Source organism: Pinus tabuliformis, chromosome 1_2, assembly GCF_031772625.1.
Source record: "Pinus tabuliformis cultivar Carrire ecotype Pingquan chromosome 1_2, CPIR1, whole genome shotgun sequence".
Classification (NCBI taxonomy): domain Eukaryota; kingdom Viridiplantae; phylum Streptophyta; class Pinopsida; order Pinales; family Pinaceae; genus Pinus; species Pinus tabuliformis.
Window position 1 is genome coordinate 589,789,860 of NC_142298.1, and position 25,648 is coordinate 589,815,507.

Consider the following 25,648-nt stretch of genomic DNA (forward strand, 5'->3'; position numbering starts at 1 on the left):
CTTTTGTCCCACATTCAGCTATTAAAGATATATTAACTCAAACCGATTGCTTAGGGACTCATGCTAAGTGGGTTACTAAGATCCAAGTATACAACTTGGAGATTAGACCCACCAAGTTGGTCAAAGGTCAAGGATTGGCTAAAATGTTGACTGAAGAAAATGAGAAAGCTCTTGGTTTGATTTGTCTTAACGATTCATCTTCACCTAAGCTGCAAAGATTAGGAGAGCATGAGTGGTACAAGGATATCATTTATTACTTGTTGAATCTTACATGTCCTAACCATTTAGTTGCTCATAGAAGAAGAGCTCTTAGATTAAAAGCCACTAAGTATTGCCTCATGAAGGATGGCCTTGGATGGAGAAATCCTGAGGGCATAGTACTTAGGTGTGTTGATGAAGCCAAATCCAAAAAATTAATTTCTTAGTTTCATTCAGGATTTTGTGGTGGTCATTATGCCGCTAGAACTACCGCCCACAAAATTCTTAGAGTTGGCTATTATTGGCCTTCAATCTTTGATGATGTGCATAAATTTGTCAGAAGTTGCCAAGCCTGTCAACTGTTCACTGGGAAACAAAAGCTAGTTGTCCTGCCCCTACAACTTGTGGTTGTGGAGGCACCTTTTCAGCATTGGGGTTTAGATTTCATAGGGAAATTCCATGAAAATTCTAGCAATGGCTACTCATGGATCTTGACTACTGATGATTACTTTACAAAATGGGTCGAAGCCATTCCTACTAAGAATGCCACTAAAAAGGTCATTATGGACTTTATTGAAAATCAAATCATTACTAGATTTGGTGTCCCAGCCAAGATCACTACCGACAATGCCAAAGCTTTTAGTTCCACTGAATTTTCATCTTTTTGTTTTAAGTATGGCATTGTATTATCTCATTCGTCTAACTACTATCCTCAGGGTAATGGCCTGGTTGAATCAAGTAACAAAAATCTTATAACCATTATCAAGAAGATAGTTGGAGATAATAAGCGATCTTGGGATAGCAAAATCAAGTATGCTTTATGGGCAAATAGGATTACTAAGAAAAAAGCTACTAGTAAAAGTCCCTTTGAATTAGTTTATGGCTTAGATGTAACTCTACCTGTGCACCTTAAATTGCCAGGATATCAACTCCTCCAGAATTTTTCTACTAATAAAGATGTTGTCCAAAACAGAATTGATTAGATTGTGGAGTTGGATGAAACTCGTAGGAAAGCTTTTGATAATGTGTGTAAAAGTCAATCTAACATTAAGAAAAACTTTGATAAATCATCTCGATCTAGATCTTTGCAGGTTGGAGATATGATACTTTTTCGAGATCACAAGAATGAAAAACCAGGAAAACATAAGAAGTTTGACAGTTTGTGGGTTGGACTGTACATTATCCAAGACATCGTTGGGCCGAATTCATTCCACTTAAGCATATTAAATGGTAAACCACTTGACTTACCTGCAAATAGCCAAATGCTCAAGTTGTTCTTCAAAGATGGCATCTGATGCCATAGGGCATCCTTTGTATTGTATTTCTAACCCTACACCTTGTCATTTCAGCATTTCATTTTTGTTTTAGGATTAGATTTACTTTTCATGTTAGTAGAATTATTAATGGTTATAGAGCTTCTATTTTATGTACTTAATGTTATATGATGATTTTTGGATTATATTTGGATGGACACTACTTATGTAATTTTGTGTGTTGCTTGGCTGTAGATTCTGGATTCTCACATTCCTTTGATGAAACAAAGCGTCCCCAAATAGAGCCAGATGTTGTGTCATGTCCCTTCTCAAACACATTAGTAATAGGGTGATGCTACACAATCTTGCACATTTTTTTACTAAGAGGGCCCCACACTTTCGACTTAGGGACTTAGGGGCCAAATCGACTTTATTTAGCTGCTAGTGGAATGTGGGGGCCACCCACATAGGAGTTCGAATTAGCCATTCGATATGCTTGGAGGGAAAATCAAATGGGTGGATGAAGGGGCCCACATGAGGCTAAGGGGGCCCAAGGAGTTATAAAGAGAGATCAGCTCTCATTTTGTTTTCATTTTGAACATTTGCAATCAAACACTCTTTGTACGCTCTACTGCTTAGCGAGTCTACCGGCTGTTTAGCCACGAATCTCTCACGCGGGAGATTCAACCTCATTTTCGGGGGACCATCCGTGCCTGCCCTAGGGAGGCTATTCCACAGGAGTTTTCAGGGAGTTCAACACAGTGACACACTTTAGCGAACAACGCGGATAGGGAACTCCGTATTTCTTGGGCAGCCATAAACACGCAAGAGGAGTTGGAAGCCAACAAGGAGGTTCATTGCTTGTTGGGAGTTCCAAAAGCTGAGGAGGCTGCTTGTTGAGGACATTTTTGTTGGGATTTGCATCCAACTAGACTAGTGCATCAGTTGTACGAATTTCTGGGCAGAGGGATTGCGCAGAGACCTGTAGCAGCAATTTCATGGGGCTTGGGAGAGCAGTTAATCTTGGCCAAGAGCCATCCGGGAGCAAGGAGTTGGATAGCACAGGTAAAACCAACATTTCAAAAGTATTTACAAAGGGATTTGCAGGTTGTTTCCTGCAAGTCGAATTTGGCAGCAGTAGTTGGGGAGAGGCTCCAAGGAGGCCGAAAATCCAAAGTCAAAACCAGCGAAATTCCCTTTTGGGTTTTTCTGGGTTTTGTCCAATGAATCTAGGGCTGAAAGGATATAATTTTCTGGGCAGTTTTTGGGCATATTCCAGCAGGTCGAAGTTCAACAGGGCAATAGTTTACTAAGGCAGCGCAATGCAAATTGGTGCAGCAGCTGGGCAGCTTTCAGCTCAGCTATTTTCCAACCTGGGGTTGGTCTTGCTTGTTCATTGGGACAAGACTAGGTGCACCATTCCATCATTTGTTGTATTTGGTTTGTAGAAAATTAATAAAATGGCTCAGAAGTTCTCCATTTACAGTTTTTATATGGGTGTCTGTTGAACATTTCGTTTTTGTATTTTGCTGCGTAGAATATTTGTCCTTATCACTTGTATTTCCTATTTAGGATCATTATAGTGGTATCAGAGCATGATCTTGGCCCAGCTGTGGGTAACCAGTAAGATCATGGGAGATTTGGGCATGTATGCACAGTGACGAGTTACACTGTACACTACCCATGGCTCAAGGGAGATTCAATATGCAGGAATTCTAGGGTGGAATTCACTGGAGCGATGAGAGGTTGGCTTAGTTGAGGAAGGTGTCAGACCAGATCCATCCTTGTCCTTACAACATAGACACTAGAGGTGCACAAGCCGTGGGAGTACAACCATCTACACTATGTGGGGAAAGTCGACAGAATCAGGGCACCAGATCTCCTGAAAAGGAGCAGGCAGGCTAGAGATAGTTAGAGGATGAGTCAAGGAGACGATTTTGCTGGTGGAGACCTAGTCTTAAACATCAGGGGCCTGAGGAGGAGATTGAACATGATGCAGAGGACACGCAGGAGTGTGGGGATCACATTGGTATACCTAGTGTGGCACAAGAGTCACCATCGTTGGAGGCCTCTTTGATAGCACTAGTTGACACCTTGGGGGAGAAAATAGAGCATACACCCATAGGACCATCCATTGATGAGGTGCTAGGAGACACAGACATGCCCACCATTGAGAAGGTGACATCCGTTGTTGAGATGTCTAAGCTCATGACCAAGTTTTCAGGTGATAGCAGCGCACGACAGGATGATGAGGTGTCGAGAGACATCACCACCCTTGATGAGGAGCCAATAGGTACAGAGGCACCCAGATCTACGATAGAGTTGCGGGATGACAACCACCTACAACAACATGGAGAGCACATAGAGGGGCAGTTCGTGACTCATGTTGAGCCCATGGTGGAGGAGGACGAGCAGTCTTCTTTGGGGCCCACCACTGACTTAGAGTTGTTAGATGCACAGACCGTCAATAAAGTTGCAGTACTTCCAAATAATAGCTCTCTCTAGGCTTATATAGATGGGGCTTGCAACATTGCTAGACTACCTTTGCACCACAGAGAGAGAGATGCAGAGACTCCCCGAAAAATTTTATGTGTTGACCAGGATGGTGAGTTGAGGTGACATGAGTTGCGTAGGGTGCAACACTTGCAGGATGGAGGGCTTGTTCTATGTGCTAGAGTTTGTGCATTCGATCCCTCTCTTGGGGTTGGATGGCGAGAGATTCTGAGTTGGTACCCAGTGGAGTGGGCTAGACTCATGGAGATGGTCGTAGTCTGGAGTAAAGCTCAATGGGAGCTCTCAGACATTGAGGGTGAGGAGGCTCAGGTTGGCATTGGGATCCAGGCGGGGCTTCCTATCCGATATCAAACATGTGGGATGGCTATGGCATTGATGAGGTAGTCAACCCCGTGCCTGAGCGCATGCATTCCTTAGGGGAGTTCCAATTAATGCTAGTGGCCAGGTGGTTTGTGAGCAGACTCCATTGGTTGTTTTGGCATGTTGGTTGCGCATGGGGGTGCAGGATGATTAGCATTCTCTGGCAAGAGTTGGTTGGAGGAGGTGGCATGGGTATGCCACCAGACCGAATATTGTATGGAGATGATGTTCTCCCATTAAGGTTTAGGACTCAAGGGTCATAGAGGATCGACATAACAGAGATACCCCCCTAGAAGGAGTGGAGTTAGGGTGCTCAGGTCTACCAGGATGGACGAGGGGACATGACGCGTGTCATGGTGGGGTCACTATCAGATTGGCAGACACTTTGGCACATGCGGGATACCATATGTTACAGGGTGGTATGATAGTAGGCAGTGGTACACAAGACTGCACAGAGTCAGGTCGTAGCGTCCAGTTTTATATAGAGGGATGTGGCCTGATGCATACAGACCCAATTCTAGGCCATAGCACCCAGTGGTGTGCAGGGCTATGCAGCAAGGAGCAGTGGCCTGCAGAGGAGCATGGAGATACATGGTGGTATACCATAGCATGTCGGTTGACACTGTGGGGTAGGAGGAGTGACTCGCATCACATTGAGGACGTGCGGGGAGTGACAAGTGCAGTGACACAGGCAGGACACAGGACAATACAGGATGGTATCGTTGTAGCCAGGGGTATTCCATGGTGTACAGAGATAGTTTGTGGTGTACAGTGGCATTTCGATGAGTGCGGTGATACTAGGTGGTATGCAGTGCAGTGGGTGCTTGGAGCGTTACCTCCAAGGAGACTTATGGACATGGGCAGTAGGTGTACCATTGGATGCATCTCACTTAGGATTGATGAGGACATGGTTGAGCATCTGGTGACACCATGTTTAGTGGAGTTAGGGCCTTGAGGGGGTTGTCAGCAGATCCAAGGCAGAGACAGGGACGTCTGAGGATTACGCTTGAGCATTCTGGCAAACTCTTGATCATACCCTTCGAGACATACCCACCCATCCTCCTCTGGTGTTGCTTACAATCACATAGTGTTAGGTTATTTCCCCTTGACACTCTCCATTCAGGCAACAGGGCATGGGAGGCTCACCCTAGGAAGTTGGATGAGACACCGCGTGTCATGGGCTGGGAGGAGACTCTCCAGTTGAGACACTTGGTAGGTGCATGAGTTGACAGATACAGGCTGAGGGATAACATGGTTGATTTTCAAGGTAGCATATGTTCCACCCCTAGCCTCACACTTGGGGAGGTGACCGAGAGGGAGTTATATTGTGCTTTTCCAGCTCGACAACTTGAGACATTAGGTGAGCATGAGGTGCGAGGGACGGTAGCCCTTGTTAGCAGGATGATGCCTAGACTTCTAGCAGGACCAGGGCACATCATCAAGAGTTGGGATAGTAGATCTTGCTGTGTGATTTGGTAGGCGCGGGGCAGTTGATAACATAGGTTCTTGATGCTCGGTGCCTACCTATTGGATATCTATAGGAGTCGAAGACGGGGCACGGAGGAGTCCCAACAACTAGCAACATATCACAGGGACAGGCAGAGAGGATTGGGGGTTGTGGACCTCTAGTATGGTTATGGGATCCAGGGATCTAGTGGATTGGTGGGATACTTCACTCCTTAGTGAGCATGGGCAAGATAACATGCGAATTGATTCATTCACAGGCAGACACATGGGGAATCATCGAAGCCCTCACCATAGGGCGAGGTAGATTGTTGCTCAAGATTGGGGCCAGCCATGGAGGGATAGGCACTAACACTATTGGGTTGCTTTGGCAAGTTGGGCCTAACCTCGATCATCGCATAGATTGTGGCCGAGACCTATGCGAGAGGAGGCTTTGGTACGATCATGTTAGTAAGTTAGTGATGACTAGAGTGTCACAGGGTCAGCAGGACAGTTTCTTGCTACATTGGGCATGGGACCCTAAGGTCATAGTACTTAGTAGTTCAGATACCCATAGGGGTGAGCTGGTTTCTATAGGGTAGGGTCATCAAGTTTCAGTGATTCACTAATGGCGTGGGAGACTTCATCAACATGGCAAGATGACCAGCAAGAGGATTTTAGGAGGAGCTCATGCAGGAGAGGCTTCATTAGCATAGGGATTATGTTGTTTCTTCAAGGGCGCATAATCAAAGTGCATGGGGTGGACTATTCGGTAGAGTAACTTCATGAGGATTTGGGTAGAGTTTTACATCGTCAGGATGATCTACTTATTGGTGATAGACACAGGGATCCTAATGCCCATATCTGGAAGGATAGTGAGTGGAGCAAGGGGGGCTTCACGTTAATCAAGTTGGCTTGGGATCCTGGTATTGAGGGACTCCTTCACTATAGGATAGCACAACGATCAAGGATGATCCAATGGCACATTTGGGACCCTGGTGAAGTTTGCAGTGATAGTGGGGGTCCACAGTCAGAGAGGGTGTTTGTTCAGGCATTGCTTGAGGACAAGCGATGTTTGGTGCATTGGAAGAACTTGCCAAATGAGCATGTCGCCTGGGAGGGTGAGCATATTTTGGAGTACCCATCTTTGAGGTTGCTTGAGGGCAAACAACATTTGGGAGGGGAGGACTATCATGTCCCTTCTCAAACACATTAGTAACAGGGTGCTGCTACACAATTTTGCACATTTTTTACTGAGGAAGAGGGCCCCACACTTTCAACTTAAGGACTTAGGGGCCAAATCGACTTTATTTAGCTGCTAGTGGAATGTGGGGGCCACTCACATAGGAGTTCGAATTAGCCATTCGATATGCTTGGAGGGAAAATCAAATGGGTGGATGGAGGGGCCCACATAAGGCTAAGGGGGCCCAAGGAGTTATAAAGAGAGATCAGCTCTCATTTTGTTTTCATCTTGAACATTTGCAAACAAACACTCTTTGTAAGATCTGCTACTTAGTGAGTCTACCGATTGTTTAGCCACGAATCTCTCACGTGGGAGATTCAACCTCTTATTCAGGGGACCATCCGTGCCCACCCTAGGGAGGCTGTTCCACAGGAGTTTTCAGGGAGTTCAACACAGTCACACACTTCAACCAACAACGTAGAGAGGGAACTGCGTATTTCCTGGGCAGCCAGAAACACGCAGGAGGAGTTGGAAGCCAACAAGGAGGTTCATTGCTTGTTGGGAGTTTCGGGAGTTGAGGAGGCTGCTTGTTGAGGACATTTTCGCTGGGATTTGCAGCCAGCTAGACCAGTGCATCAGTTGTACGAATTTCTGGGCAGAGGGATTGTGCAGAGGCCTGTAGCAACAATTTCGTGGGGCTTGGGAGAGCAGTTAATCTTGGCCAAGAGCCATCCGGGAGCAAGGAGTTGGATAGCACAAGTAAAACCAACATTTCAGAAGTGTTTACAGAGGGATTTGTAGGTTGTTTCCTGCAAGTCGAATTTGGCAGCAGAAGCTGGGGAGAGGCTCCAAGGAGGCCGAAAATCCAAAGTCAAAACCAGCGAAATTCCCTTCTAGGTTTTTTCTGGGTTTTGTCCAAGGAATCCGGGGCTGAAAGGATATAATTTTCTGGGCATTTTTTGGGCACATTCCAGCAGGTCGAAGTTCAACAGGGCAACAGTTTACTGGGGCAGCGCAGTGCAGAGTGGTGCAGCAGCTGGGAAGCCTTCAGCTCAGCTATTTTCCCACTTGGGGTTGGTCTTGCTTATTCATTGGGACAAGACCAGGTGCACCATTCCATTTTCTATTGTATTTGGTTTGCAGAAAATTAATAAAATGGCTCAGAAGCTCTCCATTTACAGTTTTATATGGGTGTCTACTGAACATTTCGTTTTTGTATTTTGCTGCGTAGAGTATTTGTTGTTATCACTTGTATTTCCTTTTAGGATCATTACATGTTGACCACTCCGTGCCAACTACCCTATAGCAGTGTACATTATCGCAAGCAGATTCCATCATGCTAGGGCAATGAAGATTATCCAGATGTTATCATCATCTTCAGTGATCTTTTTGTAGCAATTGTCAACCCATTCTGCAAGTTTATAATGTAAACGATCCTAGTAAGACCATCTATGTATGTAACAACCTAGGTAATCCTACCTTTTTGGTGACGATTTCTATTTTATGAGGTTTTTTGTCTCACTCATTCATGTGTGTTTCTAAACACAGATGATCAACAGATTTTTTCCCTCTAACCTCACCCCAAAGTTAGGGTGGATTTTGTCGTCAAGATTTTAAATAAGTCCTAGTGTTCTAGTCGAGTCTTCTGTAAAGTAATTTGGGAGTAATTTAAGCTAGTTAGCTAAATTGCTTTATTACAAATTACTTGGTCTACTAGATCATATTTGAATCGTAAAATTGGGTAAATGATTGAGGGTCTATAACGAATGGGTGTTCCTCCTTCATGTATTAAATTGTAATATCTTGATGTAAAAAATATTTTAGTGCATGGTCCCTCATATTTAAACACCATGGCTAAATTATTTTAGGGTTGGAAAAATTATTAATCCCCTCACGAGTCAATTAATTAAATTTGCTGGCAAAAATAAATTAAAATTATAAGCCAAAAATTTAATTAATTTTAAGTCCTAGGAAAAATTAATTCTCCAAATTAAAAAATTTGTGGGTTTTAGAAGAATTAATTTTTGGAGGTCCCTGACCAAGGGAATATTGAAAATTTCAAGAGATTTTGGACCCTTGGGCCTTGGTAGTTAAGTCAAAGTCAACTTTTGAGGAAATCAACTCAAAATAATTAATTTTGAGTTGATTGAAATTCAATTAAATGAAAAATTCGATTTTCCTCAAAAAATAAAATAATTTTGATGAAGGAGATTAAAACATAATTAAATATTTTTCAACGGTCGAGATTACTTTGACGGGAATCAAGCCAACTAGGTGTTGGAGAATTAATCTATAAATTAGAGGTCATTTGTCATTCAAAAGGATCTGATCATTGACTCGTGTACTAACTCTTGAAGCTCTTGTAAACTTTTATGGAATAATACAACGTAAAGTCTTTGGGGTTTTACTTGATGCAGTGTTCCTCTGCGGTATTTTATGGTAACTTGTATTTAAAGTTTTGTTGATCTTATTTAGAAGTTGTTGGTTAATAGATCTTGTAGATCAATCTATTGCACAGGTATCTTGCTTAGGTTGTTAAGTTTTAAGGTAACATTAATATTTTTAATTGATCAGCAGGTATTCCTAATATTTAAAGATTTAATAGTTATTTTATACCTCTATTGGTTTAACGGCTTATTTTATAAGTTTGCAGAAATCATTTGATTCAGAAATTTTGGGCGTTTGGGGAAGTTCTTGGTTGAACTAGCCGACTCCCGAAACTTAAGATCTGGAGAGCTATCTAGATTAAAATTCCTAGATTATCTAACGAATTATATCTTGCAAGGGTGTCCTAGCTATTACCTAAAACTTAAAAAATTATTTATCTTCAAAATACCGTGCTAAATTGTTAGATCTAACTAGAAAGAGTCTCAAATCTACAGTTTTGGAAGCAGAGTTGGACTCATACTCCTCAGATCTGATAAATCTGTAATTTAAGTGTATAGATTTGAAAAATTCAATTTTTTTTATTTTTAGTTTTCTAACTTGGGATTTGGGTTTTTGTTTTAGATTTGTGTATATGTTGTGGGTCTTGAGTTTTTATTTTGTGCAGGTTTAGATTTGAAACATCAAAGAAATTTGCGGTTTTGAGGCAGCTCTAGGCCCTGGAGGGCAAGATCTAGCCTCAAACTTTTGTGTGTAGGGTTCAAGCGATTAAATCACTTGTTTAAAGGTTCAGATCTGAGGTTTACATAGTAATTTCTGGGAACAATTCGAAGCAGGAATATATCAGTTTGAGACAAAAAAAAATTGGGCAAAATATATATTTTTTAAGTAAAATTTAATTTTTTTTGTGGGATCCTTAGCTCTCTCTGCATTTTCTTTCCTTGCAGCTCCTTTTTTCTGCGTTTTCTGCATTTCGAAGCCCTCATTTCCTCTGTGTTTTCCCCTCTTCTTTGTGTTTTCCCTTACACAGCCCTCATCTCTGTCTTCTCTCTCCCGCGGCCCTTGCTTCTCCCTCATGTCCGCATACCCTTTCTTCCTTACCTCCCCGCTGCTCCCTCTTTCGTTCCCGTGCTTCTCTGCTACTCCCTCTTCCGCATTTCTTTCTCCCTTCATGTGTCCTAGTTCCTGCAGCCTTCTCCTTTCCCTTCCACGACCTTAGCTCCCTCTACGTGCAGTCTCATCTCCCTTCGTTGTCCTTCCTCCTTACTTCCCTGCCTAGCCCGCATCCCTTTCCTCTGCCTCCTTTCCTCTACTTGCATCTCATCTTTCTCGAACGCCACTCGAGCCTGCATACATCTCTCTCAACCCTAGCGCCTTTCTTTTACTCTCTCGACTTAGCTTCATTGTTCATCTGCCTTCACATTTAGATTTAATTTTTTTTACGTGGCCTTTGGCCCATTAAAAGAATTAAATTTTGCTTTTTCATAAAAAAAACTAAATTTTTGCCTTTTAATAAATATATATATTCACATTAAAAAGATTTATTTTGGCCTCTTTAAAAATTTTCCATTCACAAACATTATCACATTAAGTTTAATAAAAGTATGACATAAGTTTTTAAACTTAAGTTCCTTTTTTTGAATTTTTTTATAAGGGTTTTTATTTTTGGCCCTATAATCTTTAAAAATCTGTGGGGTAAAAATTTAAGTTTTTCTATAGTCAAGGCAAATATAATTTTTTAAAATTTTTTTCTAAGTTTGACTATAGAAGAAAAAAATATTTTTTGGATTGGAGTTATTTAAGAAAATCATTTAATTCCATAATTGCTTGAAGAAGTATTTATTTGATTAGCATTTAAATTTCTTGGTTTTTCCTAGTAATTAATTTTTGAAATTTAAGTGTTTAAGCCTTTTGCATGCTTCAACTAAGTTTCATGGTCATTGGCATTGGATTTTAAATATTTTAGTGCTTGATATCTATTAAGAGCACTCATTGTTGAATTAATTCTAAGTGTGGAGTTCTTTACTTGAATTATTGGATATTTCTTGCATATTTAATTTTGAGAATTTTCAAGTAATTGTGATCAGTATTTCTATTGAATACTTTATCGTGGACTTGTGGAAAATTGTATATCTTCGTTTCCTAAATTGAGTATTTTGAGCATCTGCACAATTGGGATTTTCATTGAAATTTTCGTTTAAGTACTTAGCGTTTAGCTCAGAGTAAATCATAACCTAAGTGCATAAGTCTTTAACATCTCGTTTCATCTTGCATTTCATATAAATTAGTCGATAATCCATCTAAAACAATATTTGTCATCTTGTTACTTGGTGAACCATTTATCTTGCAAGTCTTCTCTTTCTCAGCATTGTATTTAAAGGTACTAGTCTCATAACTTTAAATTTGGTTTGTCTAAATTTAATTGAATATATTAAACATTGCTTAATTAATCTTGCATGCATCTAATTTAATTCAAGTTAATAAGATATCTTTCAGTGCATCTCCTAGAACTTGTTGGTTCCCAACAAGTTTTCCTTCATCATCCATCTTTCACCTCTTAGGGACTACCCCCCTTAGCTTGCCTAGGAGATAGCTAGAATAGAGTGGACAAAGTTTACAGTGACAGCTTTTGTCCTTGAGCATTGTGGCCCTTGGTGTACACTTTGGGTGATAACAGGACTCATACACTCAGATATTTGTGGCTCGATGTCCACTAGAGCTCTCAGTGGTGCCAAATATTCCGTCACCTTTATTGATGACCATTCTAGGAAAACCTGGATCTACTTCTTGAAACCAAGGATGAGGTCTACGATTGTTTCAGAGAGTTTAAAGCTCTCATGGAGAATGCAACAAAGAAGAAGATCAAGGTGCTTCGGTCAAATAATGGTGGAGAATATATTGATAAGGACTTCATAGATTTGTATGAGAAGAAAGGCATCAAGAGAGAATGGACAACTCCATATAATCCACACCATAATGGTGTAGTGGAGCGGAAAAACAGAACTATTGTTGAAGCTGCAAAGGCTATGTTATATGACCAGGATCTACCCATATTTCTATGGGCAAAAGCATGTAACGCGGCAGTATATATTCAGAATAGGACTCCTCATAGAGCATTTGGGAAGAAAACGCCAGAAGGAGTCTTCACAAGGAAGAAGCCTGAAGTTAGCCACTTCATAATTTTTGGCAGCATTGGTTATTGCCATGTGCCAAATGATAAACGGACCAAACTGGATCAAACTGCAGAGAAGGGGTTCTTCGTTGGGTACAGTGAAACCTCAAAGGAATATAGAATCTACATTCCTAGCAATAGGAAGATAGTAATAAGGTGAGATGTGAATTTCATGGAGGACCGAGCTTTCAGGAGATCTCGTGAGATGCTTGCAGGTGATCAAAATCAGTCAGCAAAAGCTCCTTTGGTCCAGCAACAGGGGCAACCAGTGGGACAGGCAGGAGGACAGTCACAAGGATCAAGTATTGTGACTAGCACCAATATTTCCTCAGGTGCTAGAAATCTGAGAAGTTGTCAACAGATGGAGCAGCAGAGACAGGATGAGGAGGAGTTGGCAGAACCTGCCACAACTAATGGTTGAGCCAGCAGAGAGGTTCGTCAAACATTGAGAGATGCAAAGGAGTTTATTGGAACTCCTAGGACGAGCAAAAGACAACGCAGATAGCCTGACAGATACCAAGCATTGGTGGCTTAGGTTGCAAAACCTTTTAGCTTGCAGGAGGCCAAACAACATTAGGTGTGGGTAGATTCGATGGTAGAAGAGTATAGCTCTATCTTGACGAATGATGTTTAGGAGGTAGTGTCAAGGCCAAAAGATAGATCAATTGTAGGTTCTAGATGGATCTATAATATGAAATATGCGGCATATGGCAGTGTGGAAAAGTACAAAGCTAGGTTCGTGGCAAAGGGATATGCACAAAAAGAAGGGATAGATTATGAGGAGACCTTCGCCCCAATTTCTAGATACACTTCTATCCGCTCAGGTATATCTCTAGCAGCTCAGATGGGATGGCAGATTCACCAAATGGATGTCAAGACAACCTTCTTGAATGGGGTGATAGAGGAAGAAGTGCACATAGAACGACCAGGGGGCTTTGAGACTCATGAGAGGCACACTCATGTGTGCAAATTGAAGAAAGCTTTATATGGACTCAAGCAGGCTCCTAGGGCATGGTATGGTAGGATTGACAACTACTTGCAGAAGCAAACGAAAAGCCTCCCTGAGCATGCAGTCAGAAAGCCTTGTTCTAGTCCCTATGTTTAAAAGGATTTACAAAAGAAAAAGTAAAAGGATTGCAAAGGAAAAACCCTATCTCCTCCTCGAGAACCATCTCTTGAGCTGCTAGAACAACATGTGAAAGTTGCAGATGATCAACCTACTGAAATAGGGGAGGGTCATCCTGAAACAGAGGAAACAGAGATTTTGAATGAACCCACTCTAGCTGAAATCTATGGGGTCAAAAAGCCTCATACCAGGCCAACAAACAAACTAAGGCTTAAGTTCAAACTCAAACAGAACCCTAACCTAGAAAATCAGGTGATTGATGTGGATGACACACCTTTAAGGGACCTAATGATAAACAGGGAGGTGGCTTCTAGCTCTAAGAAGCACAAAGGTCAAAAGAGGAAAGAACCCGGCCCGAAGGCCAAGAGGATTCAAAAACAGAAACCAAGTAATGTTGGAGGCCGCAAACAAACTCAAGTAGGGTTTTGTCACAGTGATGACCATTAGTTCGTCAACGTTCTTTTTGAAAATGTTTTGACAGAGCATTGACAGTTAAATTGTCAGCGCTATTTTTGTTCTATTTTGAGCGAGCATTGATAGTTAATTTGGCAGCAGTTCACGGTGTTTTATCCTATAAATATGTGCCAATTAATTTGTCAGCGACTGGAAAAAAACTATGTTTTGAGGCATCGATAAGGGGTTTGGAGCAGACAAAGCATATTTGAAGGATGGATTCACGATCCAAGTGGCAATTTTTGATGTCCCAATCCAAGATATGTGGTGATTTTGTTGTTTTGACAAAGACAAAGAAGGTTTTGTGGGATAAAACATAGCACTTCCAAATTTCATTGCAGAGTATCAGCGGGTGATTTTGTCCTCAGTTTCAGCCAGTTTTTCAGCTACAACTCAGCTTCTAGATACAACATCTTATCATCTTGTTTTATGACTAAGAAAACAGTACATCAAGGAAATCCTTATATAATGTATTTGATCCTAGTTAGATATTTACGTAGATATTTGAGACTTTGTAATTAAAGTTTCCTAAAAACATGGTTACAATTTGTAAATGTTCTATAAAGTCGATTATGAAAGAGAACTAAGGGTTTGGAATTTTTGAAAAAAATACAAATCTTTGTGTATCGCTGTAGACTTTGAAGACTAATATATTTTTCTATAAGCAGTATTATATGTGCAATTTCAGAGATTCATGTGTGAATGATTTCCTGTCTATTTTTCTGTTGTGCTTATTTTCTCCTTAGTCAAGACTTTGACCATTAATCTTCAGTGTTGGGATAAAGAGGAATAAATTAGAATTCGTTTTGAATGCTCAGGTTCATGTTATTCATATACTTATTTGTTTTTTCAACCTAAATATCATTGCAAGAAACATACTGCTTTATTTTGATGTTTATTTTCTATAGTATTTTACCATACCTTGATGATAATTTGTCTAAGAAATCATGATCTATCTTGCCTTTGTTTAGATCTCTTCGTGTGGCATGTGACTAGTAGATATCTATTTCTGTCAAAGACTCCATGCCCAATGGTCCCTTTTCTTTTCTTTCCAAACTAAATTCATCACTGTTAGATGTTAAATCTGGCCAATGAGCATATTAGTGACCTACTATTGTTGTGACCTTGAGTAGCAGAGTTAAGGAGAAATCCCTTTCTAGATTGAAAGGTCGACTTTCAATCCCAAAGCGGTTTGAGGTTACCTTAAGAGTTTTCTCCCACATCCAAGAAAATCTCTGAGTGATAACATCTTGGCACCGTTTCCAGGGAACGAAGGTTAAATATTCCCTAGGAAAGAATGACAAAGATCTAGATATGATCATTGATGGTGAAAAATGATCAGTCATAATCTAGTTGTGCATCATTCACTTGGTGACTCCACAATTTGAAAGGTGATTCCACTGGGAAGTTTTGGCTCATAAAGGAGTTTACATTAGGAGACATCCTGATCTTGATTAACTAGAGCCTCTTTCAAGTCCAAAGAAGCTTTTCAAGAATAAAAGATCAACAAGAGAACCAAGTACTGTTCAGTTAGAAAGATCCTTTTCTTTACCAAAAGAGGTTAAGTCCATAGAAGATATCCAATTTGATATAAAATTTGAGCAGACTTTGTTTAGATCAAAGTCAGAATCTGATCTTTTAGACACAATATTTGATGAAAGAAGATTTAAGTCTTATGTTTAAGAGTTTTTTCCTCAAGAGCCCAGTTTATCACAACAAGATCGAGATATTTTTTGGAGTAGTTTGATCTCTAGGCTCAAACAACAATTGGAATACATAAGCACTCTTACTCATATCGATCCAATTAAGTTTTTGAGAGAAAGAAGATTGGAATACCTTGTTCAGGAGCTACAATTGGCTTTGTCCAAATCTGTCACTTTTCCTTTCCCTACTCCACCTTTTTCTGCTCCATCTACTTTTGTTATATTTCATACTACTACTCCTTTGATTGCTACTACAACAATTTATGTTCCATTTTAATCTGCTATTCAAATCCCTAGCATTGTAGTTACTTCAACTTCGTTTGAGGTAGCTATGGTTGCTAGGTATGCTCCCCTTGCTTTCCCAGGTCAATTGCATGACCTTCCTGTGAAAATTTCAAAAATGAAATCCTATTGCAGCAATTGGAAATTATTCTTGTAATTGTTAATTAATTTTAACAATTTATTTGCTATGGTAAATACTGAATAAATTACACTGCAACCTTCACAAATAAAATATTGTGGAAATAATAGCATTTGAAACTGAGAAATCACTAGCACGCACAATAAAAATGACACCGTTTTTTTGGACAATTGTCCCCAGAAAACCCAACTTGGGAAAACCGGTGCAGCAGATGAGGGTTTTATTATTATGCAGCGGTGAAATCTAAGTACAATCTATGGATGCCCAACTGGAAATCCAAATAGCAAGAAAATATGGCCAAAATTATTTAAGGGAATTACCCTTCTTCCACAAGCAACCCCGACACAACTTTCTTTCAAAAACTCTTCCTCTTGGAACCCTCACGTTGGCCTCTGCGCAGTGCTTATGCTAGCCCTATGATGTATAGGCCAAAACTGCCTTTGATGTAGTCATTTTGCCTGTCTTTGCTAAGGAAATCGCTTCTCTGGCACTCTGGAACATCTATCCAGCCTGTACAAATGAAAAATATTTTCCTTCAGCCAAATCGAGTTTCTCTTCTAAAGAAACTGTGTAGTCCTCTTCGCTGCCTCACTGGGAATAACTCAGCCTCCTTTCTGCTACCTCTCCAGATCTGGAAAACTTCCTCCGGATCACCATCTTTGCGCCTCATTGTCTCTACTTCTCACTGAAGCTCGAACTCACTAGCAATTGACTACTGCTACTCTGGAAGATCAAATTCTCCAAGTGTCTTTGGTGTTTCTGGTGTCTTCTCCAAGTGCCCATCGATCCCATCTCATATCTTCGTGTTGGGACTCAAACGACCAAGATTAAATCTTAATCGATGGGTCAGACCATTTCTGGATCAATCCATGTGAGTCTATAAAGAATTCTCACCTTGACTTAATTAATTATGATTAATTAACCATATTGCCTAAGTTTGGACTTAGGAAATATTTAAAAATTGGTTAATAATCTAATTAAGTCATCTCTAGGTGGAATTTCCATAAACGATTTATGGGTTTTGGAGATCTCATGTATTTTAGCCTCTACAACAAATTTCGTGGCTAGAACACATCCGATGCTACAGAAATTAATACTCCCTCTTAGAGAGGACTGTGTTCTCTCTCTATTGCTGCACATTCTGCCACAACCTCCTGTCTTTGTATCACCTATGTCACGATGTTGATGTTTGGCTGTTGTAGCCCATTGCGCAACTCTGATGTTGCATCTGTGCTATTGCTGACACTGTTGTACTTTTGCCAACTCTGCATCTGCACTGCAACTCCCTCTCATTTGTTGTTGCTGCAACTAAGAAGCATCCAAAATACTGAATCAACTATGTTCAGTATGATGCATTTGTCTCCCGAGTCTCTAACTGCTACTAGCATCTGCACTGTCACTAAAGAATCTGCACTGCTACCAACTTTTCCTTGAGCCACCTGCTCTACTGTCAACACTGCACTGTGCTCCTCATCCTCTGATTGCCACTAGTCTGCGACTGTCACTTTGGTACTAACTGCATCAACTGCCATTGATCCATCTTGCTACCGAATACTGTGGCCCCCCATAGCCAGGTAATGATCCATGAGGAGGGCACCTCAATGTACACTACCCAATCTCTGTAGCTCTCTGGGGTTACATCTCCAAGTCACCCCACCTCAGTCCGGGAGGTATGGATGCCATCATCGCGAAGTCTTCCTCAAACCTATAGAACAAAGTGTCAATCTCGGCTGATGCTTCCTACTAGTCCTACTTCTCCTTTTTGTCCTTCTTCCTGCGAGGACATTGAGTGTTGTAGTGGCCAAACTCGCCACACCTGAAGCATTTGACCTTCAACAGGTCCTTTTTCTTCTTCTTCTGCTCCCCCTGCCCCTGATTAGGTCCCTTGGATGCTAGGGCCACATTCTCCTCCTCACTCTTTGGTCCCTTGTTGTTGTTGTTGCTGATGATACTCTTCAATGGAGCCCTCCTCAAATCTTCCTGTTGTAGATCAGACCACATCCTATCCCCACTTCGACAAGGTATCGCTGCCCAAGAAACTTTGGAAAAATACCTGCCGATCCTTTGAGACACTATTCAGTGCCAATTGTACAAGCTCTGTGGGTTGGGGTGCCTCCCCAATGGCTAACAGTTGATCTTGAACCTCCTGAATCCGAGTGAGAAAAGCATTTATGCTTTCGCCCTTCTACATTTTGGTGTTCCTTAGCTTCTCCTGGAGAAACATCTTTTGTTGCTCAGAAGAACTCTGAAATAGCTTAGAAAGAACATCCCACATTTCCTTGGTCATTCCCTTGTCTGCCACATGTGAGACCAGATGATCTCAAACACCATCCAAAATCATCCTCTTTGCCTTAGCCATTTCTCTTTTGTACTCCTTCTGTTGATTGGGGTCTTGGGGAACTGCTACCACATTATCTGCATAGGTCTTCAGGCCATGTTCATCCAGAAGGAAGGACATCCTAGCCTTCTAGATGACTTAGTTGGAGGCTCCCTCCAACATGTCCTGATCTCTGAGCCCTGTTGTGGTCATCTCTGAATCTGTCGAAAACTCCTTCTTTCTCTCTACTTGGTTGTTGCTCTACTACTCACACTCCCTTCTGGAATGTGTGGATCCGCTAGCAGCTACTGCCAATCTGCCTTGCAAAATCGAACTTCCGAGACTCGAAGTTCCCTGAGAAAAATTTTACCTCTGTTGTGTGTGTTTTTCTCTTCCCCTGATGTTGATTTTGCAACTGCAAAACCCTCTACATCCAACCAGAAATCCACTCAGCGAAAATATGAGTTGTGGTTGCTACCTCTAATTGTTTAAATCATTATTCTGGGAAACTCGAATTTTCTACAAGCCTGCAACTGAAAATCGAACTCTTTCCAATAGCAATTCGAACTGCCAATCTAGGTACTGCGCAACCTCTAGGAATTTCATCCTGTTGCTCCCTCTGAGTGGAAAAATTCTCTCCTCCACTTCTGAGCTTCCCGGCTGACCACTGAAGCTCTGATACGATGTGAAAATTTCAAAACTAAAATCCTATTGCAGCAACTGGAAATTATTTTTCTAATTGTTAATTAATTTTAACAATTTATTTGCTACGAAAAATACTTAATAAATCACATTGCAACATTCACAAATAAAATACTGCATAAATAATAGCATTGGAAATTGAGAAATTACTAGCACACACAATAAAAATGACGCCGTTATTTTTGGATCCCTAGAAAAACCCAATTTGGGAAAGTCGATGCAGCAAATGAGGATTTTATTATTATGCAGCAATGAAATATGAGTACAACCAATGGATGCCCAACTGGAAATCCAAACATCGAGAAAATTTGGCCAAAATTATTAAAGGGAATTACCCTTCTTCCACAAGCAATCCCATCACAACTTTCCTTCACAAACTCGTCCTCCTCGAACCCTCACGCTGGCCTCTGTGTAGTGCTTACATTGGCCCTATGATGTCTGGTTTGAAATTGCCTCTGATGAAGTCGCTCTGCCTATCTCTGCCGAGGAAATCACTTCTCTGGCACTTTGGAACCTCTATTCGGCCTTTGGAACTGAAAACGATTTTTCCTTTAGTCAAATTGAGTTTCTCTTCTGAAGCAACTACGTAGTACGCAATCCTCTATGTTGCCTCACTGGGAATAACTCAGCCTCCTTGCTGCTGCCTCTCCAGATCTGGAAAACTTCCTCTGGATCACTGTGTCTGCCCCTCATTGTCTCAGGTCCTCACTAAAGCTCGAATTCTATGGCAACTGACTGGCGCTACTCTGGAAGATCAAATTCTCCAAGTGTCTCTGGTGTTTCTGGTATCTTCTCCAAGTCAGTGTTTTTAAAACCGGAACCGGTGACCGAACCGGTCCACCTAATGAACCGGTTTACCGACCGGAACCGGTCTAAGGGACTGGTTTGGTCTAAACGAACCGGTTTTTAAAAAATACATTAAATAATTAATTTTTAATGAAACAAAACTATTTTTAAGATGTAAAACCATGATTCCAAGCCAATAGAGACAAAATATGCAAAGTTTGCTCATTTATATACCATGCAAAGGTGAATATATCAAAATGGCACCGAGTGCAATACATATCATCGACAAAATAGCAAAATACATAAGAAATGAGGCTCTAAATGGCCTATAAAGTCCAAAAACAATGCTGCAAGCTATGAGGCCATTGGCCTACTACAAGTCTACAGTGTACACATGATCAATCATCAAGTCCATCACCACTACTAGACACATGATCATCATCAGGAGCTACATAGACATCATCTGGTTCAGAGTCTGAGGATGCCTCTGCCTCATCTGCAACATCAGTATCAATGCCACCAATGACAATAGAAGTGGACCTAATGGAAGCACGAGTTTGTCGACCTGCACGACTAGTGCCTTCCATTGGTTCCTTGCCTTTCCTTGATGCCGCTACTGATCCTGGTTCTGATGCCGCCACATAATCTGCCTCATCCTCCGCTAAAGCCATGTCGATATCAAAATCAGCCTCAAACACAGGATCTTCAGTCTCCTCCACCCATTCTGATGTTGGATCAATATCGTCCAACACAATGGGATCTAGATCAGGTGATTTGCTCATCATTTGGTTCCTCCTCAGTCGAAGGTTGTATTGCACAAAAACAAGATCATTTAACCGTTTTTGTTCCAAACGGTTTCTCTTCTTCGTGTGTATGCGCTCAAAAACAGACCAATTGCGCTCACAACCTGAAGCACTGCAAGTTTGACTGAGGACTCTAATTGCAAACCTTTGCAATTGAGGACACTGGCCACCAAATGACTCCCACCAATGTGCTGCAAAGAAAAAGACAATAATTAGTAACTTAGTTTATAATTTGAATTGTAAAGAACGTAAACAATTTTAACTTGAAATGAAAAACAAAATGGAAATTGGAATTGCTTACCTGGTTGGTCCACATCTCTTGCCATCTTTGCCAAGTTTTTGCCAAAAGTACCACTTGCTTGATTGAAAATAGTAAGCTGTCTATGTATATCCAACTGGTCTACATGGTTAGGGACCATGCGCTCCAAGCAATCAATCAATCCAACTCTGACCTCCCCATCATGCTGATCTCCTAGCCGATTTTTATAGTGATACCTTGGGTTCAAAAAATACCCGGCTGCATGTATAGGACGATGGAGTTGATTGTTCCATCTGTTATCAATGAACTCCCATATACGGCCATATTTAGCTAACCTGTCATTGTAAGCTGCCCGTATCTGCTCCTTTGCCTGATCCATAGCTTCATAAATGTAGCCCATGGCCAATCTTTCCCCATCCACCAACCTTAGCACCTTAACAAGGGGCTCGGTAATTTTCACAAGCTCTACAGACCTTTTCCAAAAATAAGTGTCTAACACTTTCTTTTTGGTGTCTTTTCCATCTGGTCTACGAGCCCACCGAGATTCAGACCATTCATCAGAGGAAAACATTTTCTGCAAGTTTCTATGTTGACCATTGAGACATTGCAACGTGAGGAAGTGAGTTGCAAATCTCGTAATTGCAAGCCTAACAAGCTCTTTGCCTCCAGTGTGTTTCCTCATTAGGCTCAATACCCATGAGTGGTTGTAAATGTATTTTGTAATGCACTTGGCATGCTCTACAGTGTTTTTTACCCACTCCACCTTGCCTATATCCTCAAGCATGAGGTCTATGCAATGTGCAGCACATGGAGTCCAAAATATGGTCTTATATTTGGCCTCAAGCATCTTTCCAGCAAGAACATAGTTTGAGGCATTATCAGTGATGACCTGCACAACATGCTGCTCCCCAACTTCCTGAATAATGTTATCCAAAAGCTCAAATAGAAGGCTTTCATCCTTTACCCTATCAGATGCATCAACTGATTTCAAAAACATGGTTCCTTGAGGGCAAGAAACAAGGAAATTAATGATAGTGCGGTTCTTTCCATCGGTCCATCCATCTGACATAATGGAACAACCTGTTTTGACCCATGACTCTTTAAACTCAACCAAATACTCATCAATGGAAGATATCTCTTTTTGCAAAAGAGCTCCCCTCAAGTCATGCATACTAGGGCCTTTGAAGCCCTTTCCTGCAGCTATAACAGAGTCCCACATAGCTTGGTAATAAGGTGAGCGAGCAGCATTAAATGGGATATCTGAATCATACCACCATCTAGCAATGTATTGGTGAGAAGTTTCTTTGCATTGTTTTTTCCAATGCTGATCCAAAGTGGGTTGAGAACTTGGCTGGGAGGAAGTGGGATTAGATTTAGAAGAGGCAATGGTGGCAGAAGATGAGAAATAACTTTGGATGTTTGGTCTCTTTGTTCCTTTTGATGGTTGGCCAACTCCAACAGAAGGATGAACATAGTGAAAGGGGTCATTGGTGGAAGGGATAGAAGTGGAGTCTTGAATCTCATAATCATCATACCCACTCTGTTTCAAAACATTCATGGTTTCCATTAATTCCCTCTTCCTTGCAATTTCATCTTGGATGGCCTTCTCCCTAGCCTTATCCTCATAAAATTTTTCAAGCTTGGCAATGTATTCTGCCCTAATAGGACCTAACAGTTCTTTTGGTGCATCACATGGCTTTACTTGGCCTCTTACCCCAGCCAAGTGTTGTTTCAACCTAAGAATACCCCCACCTCCAATAGATTTATGGCATAATTTGCATATCATTTTTCCCTCAATTACATCACAATGAACCCATGCACTGTCCTTTCCTTTTGGAGCCATGTTTGCTTGAAATAATAACAATTTGCAAATAAATCTGCCATTTAAAAAAAAAATTGCAGCTAAGGAACATGGAAAACCAATGATAAATGTAGGAAAAAAATGCACATGCAAGCTACAAAATTTGATAGCATAGAGCTAGAGAGTTCATAGGCTTAGCATAGATGATAGATCATTGAAGTGAGAAGTTTATAGCACAAAAAAAATAATTCATGGACAGCAGACTCAAATGAGGAATTATCAAGTGCAAATCCTTACCTGGAAATGCAAAGTAGCTCCCTTAGCCTCCTCTTGATGATGGCAACTCCACTGACAGCTACACACTATCTCCAAAATAGCTCCAACTCCAACTCCAAGATGACTACTTCAGCAAAAACTCCACACTCTCCAAGCTCACAAACAAACTCACAAACACTCCAAATCAGTTGTGTGAGACAAATGAGAGTGAGAGGGGTGTCTTATAGCAAGTGTGAGGGTGTTTTTGGAGGGAAAATACCTTTCCCTCACCCCCAAAACCCCTAAACCGCCCTCATTTCCAAAACCGCTGCGCTTTTTTGCTTTAACCGGCGGCCTGTCCATAAACCGGCCGGTTTAGGACGGAACCGGCCGGTTTGCTATAAACCGGCCGGTTCCGCCCTAAACCGGCCGGTTTTTACCGGTTAGGGCCTTTTTTTGGGCACGAGGGGGTCTAAACCGGGTTAGAAGGGCCGGTTCGGACCGGCCAGGCTTCCAACCGGCCGGTTAGGCCGGTAACCGGTTTTTTCCACCGGTTTTTAAAACTATGCTCCAAGTTCCCATCAATCCCTTCTTATATATTCCTGTTGGGACTCCAATGGCCAAGATTAAATCTTAATCGATGGCTCAGATCGTTTCTGGATCGATCCGTGTGAGTTCTAAATAATTCTCACCTTGACTTAATTAATTATGATTAATTAACCATATTCCTTATGTTTAGACTTAGGAAATTTCTAAAAATCGGTTAATAATTTAATTCAGTCATCTCTAGGTGGAATTTCCATAAACAATTTCCGGTTTTGGAGAGCTCATGTATTTTGGCCTCTCCACCAAATTTCGTGGCTGGAACACATCCGATGCTACAAAAACTAACACTTTCTCAAAATTAGGGTCAACGAATAATCCAATTTGATGGACAGGGAGGTTTTACAGCTCAGTAGCATTTGGATAAGTTTAATGACTTCATAGATTTGGAGGAGGTGGATCACGAAGATGTAAAAATGAGATTGTTTGCACAAAGCTAAGCGAAAAAGTAGTTCAGAGGATTGCCAGCAAGCAGTATTGTAGACTTCTAGCAGTTTGAGCAGCTTTTTCTCAGAAGATGGGAGGATAAGAAGAATCATTTATAGATCCTAGCTGAATATGATAATTTGAAAAGAAATCCAGGTGAAACAGTGCAGGAGTTTTCTACTAGGTTCAATAAAGTATATAATGCAATTCCAACTGAAACCTCCTCTTAGATTAGCTCTGCTCCATTATCCTTGTGCATTTAATGTTGAGTTTTCTTTTTAGTTAAGAGAAAAGAAATTTTGCTACATTGGCAGACATGCAGAATAATGCCATAGGAGTAGAAACAAATTTGCTGGCAAAGAAGATGAAATTGGCAACTGAAAGGAAAGGAGTTAAGGATGAGCCCTCTTCTTCCACAAATACCAAGTTTGATGTCATGCTGAAAACAATGGAAAAGTTGGTTCCTAAGTTAACTCCTCCTAGGGCTGAACCTCAACCCCAAATCAGAAATCCCAATTTTAGAAGGCCTCCAGGTCCTCAAGTTCATCAAAGAGATCAGAAAAACCCTGTGAAGATTAGCAGGTAGTGAGATCTCCTTTTCGACAGAATTTTGTGGATGAGGAAAATGCAGAGGAACCTGAAGAACAAGTCAACTGCCTTGATGAGGATGATACCCAGGTATACCTAACTAAAGAAGAATATGATTGATCAACCGAACTGTCACAAGAAAAAGACAGCCTTCAGATAATGTTTGAATCGGAGGTATATTAGCAGCGCTATAGCAACGTAGTTGCTGATTTTCAAAGACAGTATAATCTCAGGGGCAAAAGTATCACAGTCAAGCCTCCCCCAGCCAAACCTCCAGCAAAGCAGCCACAAGCAGATCCAAAGAAAAGTCTACCTAAGAAAGTTGATGAAGCCAAGAAAGATGGGAAGGAATTGGAGAAGGTCTAGCTACCTTTTCGCTTGGAAAATGAAATCAATAAGATCAAGATCTCAATCTCTTTTTCTGAATTACTAAAGAATGCACAATATAAAGAAAAAATCATTAACATGATTAAGGGATCAGAGGAAGGCGAGTCATCAAGATTCCTTAAACATACAAGATGATGCTCTTGAATTTGTGTTTGGTTCTCATGTAACTGAAGTAAATGATGATGTTCCTCCTTTTTACATCAGTTTTAACATTCATGACATGATCCTTCATAATGCTATGTTGGACTCAGGAGCATCACATAATTTGATGCCTAAATCTGTCATGGAAAATTTAGGGCTTGATATCACCAAACCTTATAAGGATTTATTCTCTTTTGACTCAAGAAAGGTTAAATGTTTGGGACTAATCAAGGACCTTGTTGTGACACTCACCCAAATCCCTGCCAAGAGTACGATGATCAATGTGGTAGTAGTTGATATTCCTGCTCGGTTTGGAATGTTGTTATCACGATCATGGGAAGCCACGTTGGGGGGTACTCTTCAAATGGA

The 25,648-nt window shown here is 41.1% G+C and overlaps 2 protein-coding genes across 3 annotated transcripts in view; one reads left to right on the forward strand and one right to left on the reverse strand.

Moving 5' to 3' along the window:
* Positions 1-25,648, forward strand: part of LOC149207030 (mitochondrial pyruvate carrier 1-like) — a 394,382-nt gene that overhangs the window by 347,254 nt on the left and 21,480 nt on the right. The gene's annotated exons all lie outside the window — the stretch shown is intronic.
* On the reverse strand, positions 20,177-22,075 carry LOC149207031 (uncharacterized). Its single transcript, XM_089396378.1, has 2 exons — positions 21,121-22,075; positions 20,177-21,010 (listed from the first exon to the last, which is right to left on the reverse strand). Exons 1-2 carry the CDS (start codon positions 22,073-22,075, stop codon positions 20,415-20,417), a joined length of 1,551 nt encoding a protein of 516 aa, XP_089252504.1. The 3' UTR covers positions 20,177-20,414.

Coding starts and splice junctions, on each gene's coding strand:
- LOC149207031 (XM_089396378.1), bottom strand. CDS start 22,075: ATGTTTTTGAAATCAGTTGATGCATCTGATAGGGTAAAGGATGAAAGC. Junction 21,011..21,120: donor AAGAGATGTGGACCAACCAG/GTAAGCAATTCC, acceptor TTTTCTTTGCAG/CACATTGGTGGGAGTCATTT.